The sequence below is a fragment of the Hippichthys cyanospilos genome, chromosome 3 (genome assembly GCF_059441005.1).
Source record: "Hippichthys cyanospilos isolate Australia breed blue-spotted pipefish chromosome 3, RoL_Hcya_1.0, whole genome shotgun sequence".
Taxonomy (NCBI): domain Eukaryota; kingdom Metazoa; phylum Chordata; class Actinopteri; order Syngnathiformes; family Syngnathidae; genus Hippichthys; species Hippichthys cyanospilos.
In genome coordinates, this window is record NC_142371.1 from 14690289 (window position 1) to 14707500 (window position 17212).

At 41.6% G+C, this 17212-nt stretch overlaps 2 protein-coding genes and 1 long non-coding RNA gene across 7 annotated transcripts in view; 2 read left to right on the top strand and 1 right to left on the bottom strand.

Annotated features, from left to right (window-relative positions):
- The first annotated feature begins 11486 nt into the window (after positions 1 to 11486).
- Positions 11487 to 12916, top strand: LOC148425840 (uncharacterized). The gene is made up of 2 exons (XR_015865150.1): positions 11487 to 11925; positions 12505 to 12916. It is a non-coding gene; the product is annotated as an uncharacterized LOC148425840 (long non-coding RNA).
- Positions 12917 to 15041: 2125 nt separating this feature from the next.
- On the bottom strand, positions 15042 to 16294 carry mdh2 (malate dehydrogenase 2, NAD (mitochondrial)). The gene has a single exon (XM_088409889.1). It carries the CDS (start codon positions 16158 to 16160, stop codon positions 15147 to 15149), a length of 1014 nt encoding a protein of 337 aa, XP_088266015.1. The 5' UTR covers positions 16161 to 16294; the 3' UTR covers positions 15042 to 15146.
- A 75-nt stretch (positions 16295 to 16369) lies between these two features.
- Positions 16370 to 17212, top strand: part of rnf146 (ring finger protein 146) — an 8082-nt gene continuing 7239 nt past the window's right edge. For 2 of the 5 annotated variants that reach the window (XM_088409883.1, XM_088409884.1), the window contains exon 1: positions 16371 to 16834. The gene's annotated coding sequence lies outside the window, so the exon portion shown is untranslated. Of the gene's footprint in view, positions 16835 to 16871 lie in introns of those variants that run through there. The other 3 variants (XM_088409885.1, XM_088409886.1, XM_088409887.1) reach the window with 2 other exon arrangements.

Genomic DNA, 17212 nt, shown 5'->3' on the forward strand with positions numbered 1-17212 from the left:
GATTTCAAATTCTCTTTCCCACTCATGTTTGATTTTTCCAGTCAAGGGTTGAGAGATCCCTTGCAGTGATCTATAAAAAAGTGACATTTGGTGTTCGGCGCCTGGTTACTAACATAAACCACCATCCAAAACATCAGGTTCAGCCATCTCAAATTGTGGTAGGTGAGAGCGGACATAATATGTAACTGAAGATACCTAAAAAAGTGTCTGTTTGGCAGTCCGTATTTCTCCTGTAATTTTTGAAATGACATAAAGGTACCCTCCGTGTACAGGTGTTTCACTTTACTGATTCCCAATTCTGTCTTTAAATTGAAGGCGCCATTGACACAAGAGGGAAGGAAAGACGGGTTGCATGTAATAGGCGTGCATAATGACAAGGTTCTGAGCTTGAAGTATGTTCTTGTTTCCAAATCTGTATTGTGTTCTGGATCACCGGGCTGTTGTATGTGGCCGTCAGACGAGTAGGAGATAGTATCACTGCCCCCACGGAGTAGGGGTGACAGAAAACACAACCATCAAAACAGACATGTACAGAAGACGAAACTAGGACAAAGTAGGAACAAATCCAAAAAGCATACACACACACAAAACAAAAAACAAAACAAAACAAAAATAAATAAAAAAATAAAATTGCAGCAATGTCAGGTACATTAAAACCGTACAAAATGCAATAGAGCCAGTCATAGGTACAATTCAAGTTCCAATTTGCAGAGGGAGCCCAGTACAAGTATGGCTAGAGCTTGTCAATCCGGATTTTACACAAATGCGCTTAACATTATAGCAGATATGTTTGCATCGATATAGTCCAGAAAAGGTCTCCAGGTTCTATTAAAGACATTGGTTTTTGAGTGTGAGAGACAGGTCAAAAAGTCCAGGGGTATATATTCCAGTATTGTCCTGTGCCATACCCCAATTGATGGAGCCTTGTCCAAAATCCAATGAAGCAGAATACTTTTCCTGGCACAAAATGTCAGAATATTGTACAGTTTCTTCTCATACACATTAGTCACACGGCCACTGGGAAGGCCCAGGAGGAGAGAAACAGGGTCAAGGTCAAGTTCGATCTTCAAAACCTTTTGAATTTCGAGCAAGACATCTGTCCAAAATTTTTGTATTTTCACACAAGACCAGAGACAGTGAGTAAGATCACCAATCTCTGTCTTACACTTGAGGCAAAATGGGGAAACATCCTTTCTAAATCTAGAGAGGCGATTTGGAGCAACATGTGCTCTGTGCAATATCTTGAGCTGTAATGCTCGTGTCCTGTTACATACTGTGATTTTCTTGGCCTCATCCCAGATATCCTCCCATATCTCATCAGTAATCACTACACCCAGTTCCCTCTCCCAGATCATGCCCAGCGCCCGAGCATTCAGATTTGAGCAGACACTTAGATCATTATAAAAGGCACTAATGGAAGATTTCCCGTCAGCAAGAAACACCTTTTTTTCAATTTTTGTGACATTCATGTCGGTGAGCAGAGATGTGTCTTTAACAATAAAATCTCTGATCTGAAAATAAAGAAAAAGATCCTTTCTTGCTACGTTGTATTTGTCCACAATCTGGTTAAAGGACATGAGGACACTACCATCAAAGAGATCACCCAAAGAAGAAATTCCCTTAGCTGTCCAGCGACTGAAAGCCAAATCTAAGATCCCTGGAAGGAAGTCAGGGTTGCAAGTGATTGGGGTGAAAACAGAAGTAAGGCCTGATCTCCCTGTCAAATGTTGTATGTTCCTCCATGCTCTGACCGTGTTAACTGTAACTGGGTTGTGGCACTGTTCTTTAATAGATTTCAATTTGCCAATAAAAAGTAAATTTTTGAGGGGACAGTTGGAAAGGGATTTTTCGATGTCAAGCCAAATTGAAGAAACATCATCTTTAATCCAGTCAGCTATGTACCTTAAATGGGCACTCAATTGGTATCTTTTAATGTCCGGGAAGTCTAGCCCACCCATAGCGCTTGGTAATTGCAACACTGACATCTTGATCCGTGGTCGGTGCTTGTTCCATATGAAGGAACTGAACCAGCCATTCAGTTATTTTATTATTTTATGATTGAATAAAATGGGGATCATCTGCATTGGATAGAGCAAGCGCGGGAGGACATTCATCTTTAAAAGAGATTCGGCCTAGCCATGATATGGGAAGATTAGTCCATCTCTCCAGATCCTGCCTAATTTTGTCAAAGAGTGGATCAAAGTTGGCGTGAAATATCTGATTAAATTGAGGCGTGATAAAGACACCGACGTATATAAAACCAGCAGAGGACCATTTGAATGGGAACAGATTGGGATTATCTGGCTGCTGCCCCAAATTGCCCAGAGGCATTGCCTCGGACTTGGAAAAGTTAATTTTGTATCCGGAAAAGGCGGAAAACCGGGCAATAGTCTGGATTAGACGTGGGACTGATATAGAAGGGTTCAACAAAGATAATAAGACATCGTCAGCATATAATGTAATTTTGTGCGATTTTCTGCCAACATTACTTCCACTTATTAAAGGGTCTTGCCTAATTACTTCTGCTAGGGTTTCAATTGCAATTGCAAATAGAAGTGGGGACAGAGGACAACCCTGTCTGTTTCCCCTCTGGACCTCAAAATTAGTTGATTTCAGTCCATTGGTTATGACTGCAGCCAATGGCTGGGTATATAGAACCCTCACCCATTTAATAAAGCCCTCACCCAATCCAAACTGTTCAAGTGTGTAGAATAAGTAGGACCATTCGACTTGATCAAAGGCCTTCTCCGCATCTAGGGAAACTACGAGGCCGTCCATTGCCTGGTGTTGAGACAGTTGAATAATATTTAGTAGCCTTCTAATGTTGTTGCACGAATTACGACCCTTAATGAAGCCAGTTTGATCATCTTTGACTATAATTGGTAGAAGGTCTTCCTTCCAGCCTTCTTGCTAACACTTTAGATAAAAATTTTAAATCTGTATTAAGGAGTGAAATCGGCCTATATGAGGCGCAGTCCTCTGGACACTTCCCTTTTTTAAGGATTAGAGAAATATTGGCTTCTCTCAGAGAAGACGGGAGAGTGCCAGTCTCAAACGAATAATTAAACATATTCATCAAGGGTTCTAATAGGAGATTTTGAAATTCTTTATAAAACTCGCTACCAAGGCCATCACTGCCTGGTGCCTTCCCTATCTGAAGATGCTGAACGGCCTCGCGCAATTCGGTCATAGAGATCTGAGCATTTAAGATAGACTCCTGGTCCTGCGATATAGTTGGCAATCAAGTTTGGAGAAGAAAGCTTCCATCAATGTTTCAGCGTTATTGGTCTGTTCTGATTGATATAAGTCTGTATAGAAGTTCTTAAAAGCATTGTTAATATACTTGGAATCAGAAGCGCAAGAACCCGTCCCATCTACAATTGACCCGATAGTTTGAGCAGCCCTTCTTTTTTTCATCAAATAAGCTAAGTATTTACCCGATTTGTCCCCATGCTCAAATAATCTTTGTTTTGCATAACCTAACTTTTCCCCTGCCTTCTTAGTTAACAAAGAGTCCAGTGTGGAGCGGATAGATGTGATTTCCTTTAACTTAGCTGCAGTAGGTTTATTGACGTAGTCCTTCTCTGAAATATGGAGTCTTTTTTCCAGTAAAACTTGCTGTTCTGTGCTTTTGCGTCTTTTGCTAGCAGTGTAAGAGATGATTAGCCCCCTAGCAAAGGCTTTAGAGGTCTCCCACAGTAGAGATGGGTTATTAGTTGATGAAGAGTTGATAGAAACAGCCTAAATTCTGTTGTGAAATATGATATACATTTGTGATCTTTCAAGATTGAAGTGTCCATTCTCCACCCTATGGGTTTTTTAGTAAGCCCTTTAAACGTGAAATCCAAATAAACCGCGGCATGATCAGATACTGTACAAGAGGCCACTGATTCTACCAACTGTTTTGGGGTAAAAAAACAATCAATTCTTGTGTAGCATTTATGCGGATTGGAGAAAAAGGTAAATTCTTTATCCGAAGGATGCAATGTTCTCCATACGTCCACATACCCCGAGTCCTCAAAAAGACCAGCAATTTGTTTAGTCTGTTTTGACAGGGATAAAGCACCCAAAGGAAACCTGTCCATCAATGGGTTCATGAGACAATTAAAGTCTCCTCCTACAATAGTGTTCTCCACTGCAAGATCAGACAACTTTGCAAATGCATCGTTCAGAAAATTGAGGGGATGGCATGGGGAACAGTAGACATTCAAAATAGCTATTTCTTTCCCATTTAAGGAGGCTGCAATAAGTACAAACCGCCCATGTTTGTCCTTGACACATTTTGAGACCCTAATTGGTAAGTTCTTCCTGATTAAAATTGCCACCCCTCTGCTTTTGGAAGTGAAAGATGAGAAATAAATTTGATCAAAGCCACATTGTTGCAGTTTTAAATGTTCCTCATCGTTTAAGTGTGTCTCTTGCAACAGAGCAATGTCAATGTTTTGTTTTTTTAAGGCTAGCAATATCTTCTTTCTTTTGATAGGCGAGCGGCTTTCTTTGATGTTCCATGTACACAGTCTCAATGTATCACATGTCATAACTTTTTGTAGTCAAAATAGTACAAACTCCCAACTGTATTTTAGTTTCCATAATTGTTATGCACCTGACAGTTACCCAGCTAAAAAAAAAAAAAAAACAATAAAAAGACAACATATAACATAGATAATAGACGTGCCAACAGCACTAACGAGAAAACTTCCCCAAATGGTAACCAGGGGATTACCATAACCTTTTCCATAACTGGACTCAGTTAACCTCCCATACAACTCCAAATTTAAACACCACTAGTGAAATTAGCATCCATCTTTTAACAGTATGAACAAATTATAGATAAACATTTAACGGCTAGCCTTCCCATTAAAAGAAGAAGTTTAGGCAGGACCAGTGAATGCTTCAGTCCGATAATATATAACCATCCATATTTTAAGAAAACAAACTTAAATGCCTCAGTTGAATATTTTCAGTAAGAATTACTGAATCAGCTGCCCCCATGCTCAAACCAAATCAGTTGGTGACTCACGTGTAGCCTATTTGAGAGTGTCAACAAAGGCCGTGGCTTGGGTGGGAGAGTCGAACATTTTAGTAACTCCGCCATAGATTACTTTCAATGTCGTCGGGTAAAGCATCATATACTTAGCTCCCATGCCCCTCAGGTGTCTCTTCACATCGTTAAAGCCTTTTCGTTTCCGTACAACGGCAGCCGACAGATCCTGAAAGAACATGATGGTGGACTCCTGGTATTTCACGGTCCCGTTGCGTCTTGCCGCGTCCAACACCGTCTGCCTGTCCGCAAAATTATGGAACCTGATTAGGACGGGTCGGGGTCGCTGGTTGGGCCCTGGTTTAGGAGCTAGTGTGCGATGAGCTCTCTCAATCTTCACGCGTCCCGTTTTCGTCTCCAGCCCGAGCAGGTCCGGTATCCAGTTCTCGAAAAATTTAGTTGGTTGAGAACCCTCCACATCTTCTGGCAAGCCAACGAGTCGTATATTTTTCCTCCTGCCTCTATTCTTGAGATCGTCAATGTGATCAGCCATGCTCTGAACTTGCTTTTTGAGTGACTGTATCCTCGATTCCGCTTGGTCGGAGCTGCATTCCACTGCATTGATTTGACTCTCTGCCTCGATGGCTCGCTCGTCAAACTTCTGAAGTGCCACTGCGTGGGCCTGCAACGCTTCGGATAATGGTCCCAGTTTATCATCAATCACACGGGTTATATTCGCTGTTATCTTCCGAATAGTTTGACGCAAAGACGGGTCGAGGGTGTCGCCGGTGCCGCTAGCCAGAAGTCGCTCTCCCTCCGCTGGAGCGGTGCCAGGCGCGCCAGCATCGGCTTCTGACTTGTTCGTCTTCGATGATTTCTTACCGTCTTTAAGTGGCATCTTGTCAGGTCTTCTCAAAAAGTAAGCATCAATGTTCATATTACACTGTCAAATGTGTAAATTAGCGTGAATGTAGAGTTATATTGAAAATATCAGTGTCATGGTGAGGAGCCCTGGAAAGTCAACCACTTTCTACGCCGCCATCTTTTTCAGCTGTAGCTCTTATTTTATGAATTGCTTTATCGTTTTCCAATTTCTTCAGCTGTCTTGCTAGCAGCCTAAGTGGTTTGTCCCCAAATTCGAAGGGCTTTTGTCTCACATATGTGAAAGCCTTAATAATATTGTTAGATAGTATCTCAACGAGTTTATACTTCAAAGCACATATAGTGCGATACTTATCATTAGTGGGGACCTTTGCATTGTCCGATTCCAGGTCACGTATCTGATTTTCTAGCTGTATTTGCTCTGCTTTCTTCGATTTATTCTGCGAGGCTTGAAATGATATTATACATCCTCTAATGAAGGCTTTGTATGTTTCCCATAATATTGCAGGTGACGTATCGCCGGTATCGTTCACCGCAAAAAATAAAGTGGTTTGTGAGTTCAAGTATTTCTGGAATTTAAAATTATTTAGTAAGTGTGCATTGAACCTCCAGCGTCTTTGTGCCTTCAGACAACCAAAAATTAATCAAATGTTCAGTGATCTGAAAAGGCTTTCTGTATTGAGTCTGCGTGTTCTTAGTGTGCTTGTGTGGGGTTACCTCAGTTAACTTCAGCTTTCTTTCATCCCCAAAACTATCTTCTTAGACTGAAGAACACTTGAGACAATGAGGATTTAAGCACTGTGTTGTAATGTTATTGTACAAAAAGTTATGCCTGTCTATGTGAGATTGACAGTGACAGGCAACTAGTCTCCAGAGCGTCCCTCATTTGCCTAAGGTCAGCTGGAATCCCGCTCACTCATGGCCATAGGGGTAATTTTTAAAAATGAATGAATGGCTACAGATGATAATGATTTATGGTTGTCTGATTATGTTTACAGATGAGAATATTAAAATGCATATAACAAGTATAAAGGGCCCTGTCATGTTCCTTCTTGGGTAAGGGGCAGTGCAAGATTTAACCATTCCCAAGCAGTCTGCTACCATTTTTGTTTCCTTTTCAACAAGCCTTCTTCTGACTGTTTTTTTTTTTTTTAACTTAGTAGAGCCTTGGGCTGATTTACAATCTCTTTCTGGTATCTTTGTACAACTTTTTACCATGATGATGTAAAGATTGGAAGGTAAGTAATTGTTTTCTTGAAAAGGTGTGCTTTACACACAATAGGTTCGACTCAGTAATCTTGGTAATTGCTTGTGTCAATTGCACACAGCTAAAAACACTGTTAAAAAAAACCCTGTGGGACAAGGAACTGGGCCCAATGTCGTCTTGATGACGATGTCCGTCTTCAAGTTAGACCTAATCAACAGAGCCCTGCGCTTTGATGACAAGTTGCACTGGCCACAACGTCATCATCTGAGCAAGCTTGTACCGTTCCAGGATGTGTGGATCAAGTGGTAGGGCCGCCTGCAGATTATGTTTTACCCCGGCAGGGACATCTACGTGGACAAGCAGCTGGTCTCGTTTCGGAGCCGCTGCTCGTTCAAACAATACCTCCCAAGCAAGCCTGCCAAGTAGGGGCTGAAAGTGTGGGCAGCGTGTGATGTCCTCACCTCCTACATGCTGAATTTGGAGGTATACACCGGGAAGGCTCCAGGGGCTCGGCGCGAACCAAATATTGGCATGGGAGTAGTGCTGTGACCAAGCAATAATCTAGACGGCCACACTGTGACAATGGATCTTTTTTTTTTTTTACATCGTTCTCCCTGGCTGCAGCGCTGGGAAAAAAATAGTTTGTGTTTGTAAAAGTACAATACAGTTAGTTCTCTTCATACAACCATTTTTTATGACTTTATTGTTTTAAGGCAGGGGTAAATAAATAACTTACAATCTACATATGTATGGATGGGCCTGTTTCCACTGAACATTTTGAGTGGTTGGAAGTAAAAAAACTTCATAAATGACTGAGTTATCACACTTTAAGTTCACATCCAAATAAAGTACCCTTGACATGAATTGTGAGGTTTTTGGAAAAAATGCTCCTGTCAAAAAAATTGGCACTTATTGCAAAAAATGTTACCACTTTTTGACTAATTCAAAGCTCTAATTAGGCCATATGAAATATTCACCTGGAAATGTAAAGTATTTATATAAATATATACAGTTTACTTTTATTTGTAATTACTTTTCTGACTTGTACTGTCCAAAGGACAGGAGGAATAAATAAACTACATACGTATAGATAGGTCTGATGACACTGAACATTTTGAGTGGTTGGAAGTCTAAAATATTCATAAATGACTGTGTTGTCACACCAAGTTCACATCCAAATAATGTACACTGACATGAAATGTGCGAGGTTTTTGGGGAAACTGCTATTGCCAAAAAAATTGGTGTGGATTGAAAAAAAAAATGTCACTACTTTTTCACATATTCAAAGCTCTAATTAGGCCATATGAAATATTCACCTAGAAACTGGATGTACAGTGGGCCCCCGTGTGACGACCTTAATCCGTTCAGCGGCTAGGCTCGTAACTCGAATTCGCCGTATGACGGACAATCCAAACCTATGTAAATTAGTGAATGCGTGCAATGCGTACAAAAACCTTAGGTAAAAACATCACGACTTTATACACAAATCAAAAATTAGTAACATAATCTACTGTACAGTTAAATTAAATAACATAAATATACAAAGGAAAAATGACATTTACCTTTGGGGCAACATGACTTGAGCTGGTGGTGGGTGGAGGCGGAGGGGAGCAGAGACGAACCCGCAGAATTTTTTTTTTTCTTAAACGGGAACTTTTTTCAAACGAGAACATATCACCGGCAATTTCCTTCTCTTTAATCCATAATAGAAGAAGCCTCTCCATTTTGTTGTTGACCGAGGTCCGTTCCCTGGCAAGGAAAGTCATGCCCTTAGAAGACTTGCTTGCTTTAATGGCTTCCTTGTTCTTGAGAATTGTACCGATTGTCGAGCGGTTACGGCCATACTCACTAGCAAGGTTAACTATACATATTTTTTTATTATTGCCTGCTTCGTTTCTATTGTCATCATCCTCTTACTTCTTCCTTTACCGCCACTTGCAATTTTAGAAGCCATGTCTAACAGATAAAAGTTTGTAAAGTCTTCACAACAAACCGACCAGCTCGTGCCATCAAGCTAGATGAGGGCGTTCGGCCAATAGCATATCGGCATTTCTATGATTGACGTGACACCGACCAATAGCATATCGGCATCTCCGTGACTGCCTTAATCGACCAATAGCATATCGGCATTTCCGTGACATGCGAGAAAAGGGTTTTCTATTGTGCGTTTTTATTTTACGTGTTTTATGTTACATTTGAATTTTAAAAAAATAATAATTTTATAAGAAAGACCAAAAAAATACCTCTTTCTGAAACAGAAACATGTTTTTTAGGTAGCCATGGCTGGAAAATTGGTAAAGGAAAAAAAAGGTGGTTAAAAAAAAGTAAATAAAGCTAAATATTGTAGTAGGTATTTACTACCTTCCTCCATACTGCAATCATACAATGCCCTGCCCACCTCCTGCAGGGACATTATCTTCCTCAAGATCGCCGGAGTTGAGTATGTGTGCACAGGAAAGGCCAACTCTGATCTGACTAAGCACTCTTTTGGCAAGTCCCACACAATATGCAGCACCAACTACTGGACCAGCGTGCAGAACTTCATGGTGAGCTACAGGCTGGCCCAGCGCCTGCACTTGCTGAACCCCGTCGGGTTCTTCCCCTGGACCGCGCCAAGGTAGAGGAGAAGGGGGATGACGAGGTTATCTTGGCTCAGCTTGCCAGGGAGCTGTCCCCACAACCAGCCGGACCAGTCAATGGACGAGTTGCTCCTCACTGCGATCTGAAACTACGCCAGCTACCTGGCCAGGAAGGTCCAAGCCAACTTGTCTGTGGCTCAGTGCTGCAAGCAGGAGCCTCCCCAGCAAGAGAAGATGGAGATTGACAAGGAGCTCGAAAGGGGCGGTGACCCGCCCTCGTGATGTTCGACGACCTGGTTCAGGAGACGGGCCGGCTGGTCCTGAAGCGGCTATCTCTCCCCATGGCCCACATTGCGTCCTTCAGGGATGTCGTTGTGAGACTCGCTGATGTGCGGGGAGGACAAAAAGGAGCGCAGGGTCTGGTTCCTCTCCCTTGCCATGTGCCACAGGGGCAGGTTCGGGGACCTACTCGAGTTCCTGACGGCCTCACAACCAACCTTGCAGGGATTCACGTGCCAGGAGGGGCACAGGCTGGCCAACACCATCTTGCTCCACATCAGCAGGTCCCTCTTTAACTGTTTTGGTGCTAGCCTCCCCGGGCTTCAGAACCGAGGAAGAACAATGCCTTGGAGCAGCCGCCCGGCAGGAGGAGCAGGGTCCACGAGAGCAGGAAGGAGATGTGAAAAAGCAGCTAGATGCGAGTGACTGGAACTTGTACAAGTCCAGGAACCTGACCCATTTAAAAAAAACAAAAAAAAACAAATCTGCATTTCCTTAGGGAATGACTTTTAATTGTTTATGCTGCTGCTCATGGAGACTCCTGTATGCCTAAGGTAGGTGCCCGTTTTGGATTATTGGTCGCTAGCTGCTTTGGTTTTGAAAATATTTATAAAGTTTTTGAAAATAGGCCCACTACAGATCTGCCCTGGGCCACATTTCCCATCAAGTAATAGTGAAGTCTGTGGCTAGGCTTTTAAAATGAACATAAAATGAAAAAAAAAAAATGGTGATCTTCCCCCCCATGCCTGTTACCATACCGTACAGTACAAACAAATTCTGACCACACGATTGCAGTAGACACCACTATGGCAAGTCCTTTGAGCATATATTTGATATCAGGCTTTGCATGCTCGGGGCTTGACATCAAGCCAGTGGCACTTGTAGTGCTCACTAGTTAACAAGTAAGCTTCAGTTGCCCGTAAAGGAATATAAGAGTTTGAGCTTAAAGTAGTTCATTAGATGTTGCTACATTCTGTGTATGAGAGTGTGAGACTGTAAAGTGAACAAAACAATATGGGGTGCACGGGAGTGTAAGAATGGAATGTTTCAGAGCAAACCGTGCTAGTCGCGGGGACGAGATGACCTTGGCACCTGGTGAAAAACAACTTTGAGGAAAACTACAACCAGGAGGAGTAAGCAAGCAATTCTGCAGGGGAAGAAAGACCAATGAGAGCAAGCTAAAGTTAACAACAGTATACACATAGCCAATAAAATAATGCCAGGATGCCTTTGTTGATGTGCCATTTGCATATTGTGTAGTATAACTCATTGCTGGGCAACTTGGATGGAGAGTACGTCTGCTGGTGGCAACAGCGGCGTACAGGGCTGTATTGAGAGGGACCCGAGACCCAGGTGCTTGTATTAGATCTGCGTGTTAGGAATAAATCCACTCGTGTGTGAAAATGCCGGCTTCCTGATACCTTTCTATTGCAGAACGAGCGTGCAAATTGTTGGATGAGTGGCAGTTGGGTAAGGTCACAAATTGGAGTCAGATTACTAACTTGAGTTTATGTTGATTTAGAAATAAAATTCCAACACCCGCTTTAAGCTTACCTGTTACTAGTAAGCACTATGGGCACCTACTTGTAAACATGTAAGCTCAAAAATTGTCCACATGTTCACTATTGAATTAAAAATAAAGTAAAACTAGTGAACTAGTCGGTATTTTTGGAGCTTACTTGTTAACTAGTAAGCACTACGAGCGCCCACTAGCTTGATATCAGGCCTAAGAGCGCCCACTAGCTTGATAGCAGGCCTAAGAGCGCCCACTAGCTTGATATCAAGCCTACGACGAGCGCCCACTAGCTTGATATCAAGCCTACTAGCTTGAATAAATGCTCAAAAGACTTGCCATGCCTACGAACGGCCACTAACTTGATATCAAGCCACTGGCTAGCAAAACCTGATTAAATTGCTCTAAGGGCCATCGGACGCGTTGTCGCTCCTCCTATATTACCCAGGATGCATCGGTAGGAAAGGGAAACGCCCTTTCAAAGGTAATGTCAGTTTTGTCTTTATTCGTAACTAATATTGTCGTATAAAATGTAGTTCTACCATTAATTTTCCGGTGTATTGTTAGTTTGGTTTTTATTCGTAAGTAATATTGTCGAACAACAAGTAGTTTTACGATTAGTTTTCAAATGTATCGTTCGTTTTGTGTTTGTACAAAATGTAGTTTTACGATTAGTTTTCAGAGGTAATGCTCGTTTTGTTTGCATTCGTAAGTAATTTTGTCGTACAAAATATAGTTTTGCGATTATTTTAGGGAAGACCGTTGTTGTGTAAACGTCAAATATGCCGTAATTTAATCAAGATAAAGTGTGCTAATAAAGATTGCGGCGATTTGGGTGTCCCGTTTTGACGCGGTAGTCATCGTTCTCAGTAGCCGCCAAGAGAAGCCTCATGTTGGCAGAACTTTTATGAAATCTCTGACTTCTGTAGCCGTTAAAAAGCAATGTAAAAGTGCAGTTTTTGGAACATAATGTTCTTGTTACTGTTTGTTGCTATTGCGTGTTACAATTATTTTATTTCCTTGTTTGTATCCATGGTGTTCAACCTTGTTGTGGCTGTGACAGTGTGTTAGAAATAACAGTTGCGCTGTTATTACTGTGGGGACAACTGCTGGAAGACGCCACAGCACAGGAGTGGCTTCACTTTGTACCTTCAGATGGCATCTTCAGCAGCACAATGCTGTTACTTAAGAACATCAGGAGGAGAAGAACAACATGTCTCATCATCATATCTGTGATATGATTTGAGAGATTTGTCCCCATACATTTTTAATATACCCTGTTTATAAGTTGTTAAATTTGTTATATCCTATATAGTTCTTGTGTATTTAAATATTTTTACTTAAGTATTTCAATTGGTCTAGATATGAATAGTCTGAAAAGAATAAGAGAAACCACCGTTAACATTTCTTCCAACATCTAACCAAGATTACACATGCTGTCAAAAAAAATGATTTCAATAAAGACTGTGGAAACATGTAGGCATATTAATTGGTTCTATTCAAAGGTAATGAGCCAGGGCTCTCTTTTTGTTTTTACTTTATTTATTTTGTTGTTTTTTATGGTAAGGATAGTGAATGACTAGGTGCTGATCAAGTGCTGAACAAGTACACCGCTGCCACAATTGCTCTGCGATACATTATCCAGTTCTCCCAGATTTGCATTTGCACCACAGTTTACAGCAGAAGCGTGATAATAGCCCATTTATTTTAGTTTTGTGAGACAAAGAGAAAAGACATTCAGGTGAGTGGGTCTCAAGGCCTGGGTTTGAAGAACCCTGTGTGACTAAAATGTTAGTCTTCCACTGATGGATGGGTTAAATACAGAAGAACAGTAAATAATAAGTCTCTGTGAAACCAATGAAAATATTTGCTCTGGCAGAGATCTACGTAATTATTGTTCATATTTAAGAACTTGTAGTAATTGTTACATTATCCTTAAAGCGACTTTTCGTTGAATGTTTTGTAGGCGTGACCACATTATATTGCACATTATTATTGCTATGTTTTTATACTCTTCTATTTTGAATGACATTGTGTTTTTAAGATCACCGAAAGATCAATATATAGTCTTTTGAGTTTCAGAATTTAAAATCAACAACAAAAAACATTGTATAGATATTTAACCCAGGGCAGTAAACAACTGTGGAATCGCAGACTCAGGTTTTACAGGGTTAATTTTTTGCTGGGTGGAGCGCTTATCAAGGAGCCAATAAGAGTAGTCATCTTTTTCCTCTTGCTGGCCCCCTGATTAGCATTTGGTGTAACTCGTGCAACTAGTGAGCAAAATGCATCCAGTTGTTCTACTAGTGAACATTTGGGCCATCACTTGTTAGATAGCTGAACTAAAAAGACCCTTTGACTAGTTGACAAATGAGTGCATTGGCTTCCACTAGTTGTACTAGTGAGCATTTTGGGTCTCACTAGTAACTGTCACACTAGTATAACAAGTAGATATTTGGCCCTTCAATAGTTAACTAGAAAAACATTTGACACTTACTAGTTTGATATCAAGGGATGTAGGGGAGCACTAGTTAACTTGTCGGTGATTCGTCTGTCACTTGTGGGTGTTCCTGCTCTCACTAGTAAACTAGTGGAGGAAATCGGAGGTCACTAGTTTAACCTGTTAGAATAATTTGTTTGACTAGTTAACATGTTGACACTAATGTCTTACTAGTTAACTAGTAAGACTTTGAAAATTACTAGTTAGATCTAGTGCGCTACAAGTGCATCAAAAGGCGGACTAGCTGGGAAATTGGCACTCCAAGTGTGTTTCTTGATGTCACTAGTTAGACATCCAATCAACACTTGTTGGACAAAACTGCCTTTCCTTTTTAAAAATGAGTCACTAGTCGGTGTTTTTGTGCAACTAGTAAGACAAAGCTAATATCTAGTTTGGATGTACGTCCAACTAGTGCTGGCAAAGACCAAACTAGTGAAAAATCCATGATATCAAATAAATGCTCAAAAGGCTTGCCGTAGTATGAACCTTGATTGTTATTTCATTTTCAGTCAATAGCATATGGAAATGTGTTTTTAAAGGTAGTACTTGTAAATGGAAATTAATTTAGTTGGCAAAAACAGACAGTTTTTTTTATTGCTGAAAATGGCTAAGTAAATTTAATATCCCTTTAATAGAAAGTCACCAATCTATAAGGTTTGTTTTTTAGGATATATTCAGGATATGAATATGTAGACTCTGGCCAATTATCACACAATTTATAGGTTCATTTGCATATTCCAGCTGTGGTTGTTGTATTCACGTTTAAAATCTAAAAATGTCACAAATGCATTGATCTCCTTGGGAGTGTGCAAGAGAGACAGTGGCAATTTAAAAAAGCCTTAAATATATCTGTTGCCTTTTGTTTAATGATTGTTACCAATTTTACAGTGTCATAACAAGCATGAAAATAATTTGACTATATTTCATCTTGAGAAGTGGCACAGAATAATTTATGAAAATGTGAAGATGATCTCCTCAAATAATTTGGAGGTATGAAAGCAGTGCCAAAGCCATTGCTGGCTCAAATGAAAACACATCTAAAGATGAAGGAAATCTCATTGAGAAGGGTGACAAAAAAAATAGAAAATAACACTGACATGTGGAGTTTTGCCAGAGCCTTTTAATTTAAGACAGGAAATATCAATGAAAGTGGCAAGTTGCAGCTACTTTAATGAATGAATGCCATTTATTGTCATTTTCCCTGATCACTTCATGTTGGCCACAAAATCCTCGCCCTTCTTGATGGAGGCCTTTAGCTCATCAATGGCGTCAGCCACTAGCTTTTCCTCATAGGTGGACAGCTTGCCCAGCCCAAGATTCTTCTTGATGCCATTCTTCCCCAAAAGAAGAGGCGTGGAGAAGTACTTGCACTCTGTCTCTTCCGACCTGACAAATGCACATTCGACCACACCTTCCTTTCCGTTCATAGCATCCAATACAGAGAAGGTGAAGCGTGCGCCAGCATACGCCATGGAGAGCGTAGCAGAACCGGCTCCAGCCTTGGCCTTCACCACCTCTGTGCCGGCTTCCTGGATCCTGCCGGTCAGGGCTGACAACTGGTCTGCAGGGAACTCCACTTTCGGGGTGCACTGGGATATTAACGGGATGATGGTCTTTCCAGCATGACCCCCAATGACAGGCACGCTGACACGTGCTGGGTCAAGGCCTTTCAGCTCGGCCACAAAGGTATTTGCTCTGACAATGTCCAAGGTGGTGACACCAAACACTTTGTTAGGGTTGAACACGCCATGCTTCTTCATGACCTCCGACGTGATGGGAATGGTAGAGTTGACAGGGTTGGCAATGATGCAGATAATTGCTTCAGGGCAGTTGCGAGCACAGGCGTCGGCCAATGTGGCTACGATTGTAGCATTGGTTTTGAACAGGTCGTCACGAGTCATACCGGGCTTTCTGGGCACACCAGCGGGAATGACGACGACTTCGCAATCCTGAAGGGCAGCATCGAGCTGGTCGGGACCCATGTAGCCGCTGACCTGGGCTCTCGTTTCAATATGGCTGAGGTCGGCGGCCACCCCGGGGGTGTGAGCTATATCATAGAGGGAAAGTTGGCTCACCAGAGGGCTGTTCTTGAGCAGCAAAGACAACGGTTGGCCTATCCCGCCAGACGCTCCCAGCACAGCCACTTTTGCGTGCTTCTGCGATGAGGTGGAAAGGCTCCTGGCGAGGCCGATCGTGGGTTTTACGGCACGTGAAAGCATTTTGCTGCTGCGTTTATCTCTCTGAAAATAAACACCCCGAAAGGCTGTCTCCTCTCTGACACCAACGTCCTCTAGCTACTTGCAAACAGGAAGCGACGGTAGCAGTCCGCGAACTCTCGCGTTAGCCTACGTAATGTCCGCTTGCAAAAGCGCGGCTGCCGTACTTCGAGATGATTAAATCAGGGGGGAAAGGGTATGCAAAGCTCTCCGGAGTTTCTCTTTTTATGGTAGCACAAGTTAATTGTTATTTAGGTACCACAATACCGTAACACTGAGTTTAACGAACACTTCACGCAATGTTTCAATTTTAGCATTTCCTCCGTTTGCTTTGACATTATGCTGTATAGATTACTTTATACACACTATTCAACATTAGTCGGAGAATGCGTTTAATAATGACAACTGACATTCCGACATACAATCACACCTTAACGTAACGAATAAATGTGTTGATCTTTTTCGAAAGCGATCTTTTTTCCAACACCTGGGATGTGACGTAATTTATATTCAGAATTCCGAGGTAAATTGAATGCGTCACACCGAAGCCTCTTTTTGTATGGTGGAAAACAAACCTAGAAAACATTGGAATTGGGAGTTATTGGCATTTGATAATATTTTACTTATACTTAAATGTTGCCGTTTCGAAGGACTGGATCACGACATAACTCAGTACGGTATGTATATGGAAGCTGCCAGGACTGAGACGTTGGAGGAAAGGTGTTCCTTGTTGTGAATGTCGACCTGCTAAAATAAGCTAGCGCCATCGCTTGGACCCCGTCTATTTCCTGGAGTCAAATTACGGTTCTTAGCCGAGCTAGCAGTGTCAACTAACAGTTGAGTTATCAGATTCCAGCGCTCATAGAAAATTGTTCAAGTTTCTTATTTAGCCATTGTTACTCATCGTTGTTAAGACATTTTCTTCTTTCGTTGTTCCAACGTCACTTAATATAACGTGCAGCCGAACTGTCATTCGCCGATCACGATGACGTTTATGTAAATATTACATGGCTATCTTTTTGTGGTCGTGTACTTTGTAACGCTAGCTGCTTTTT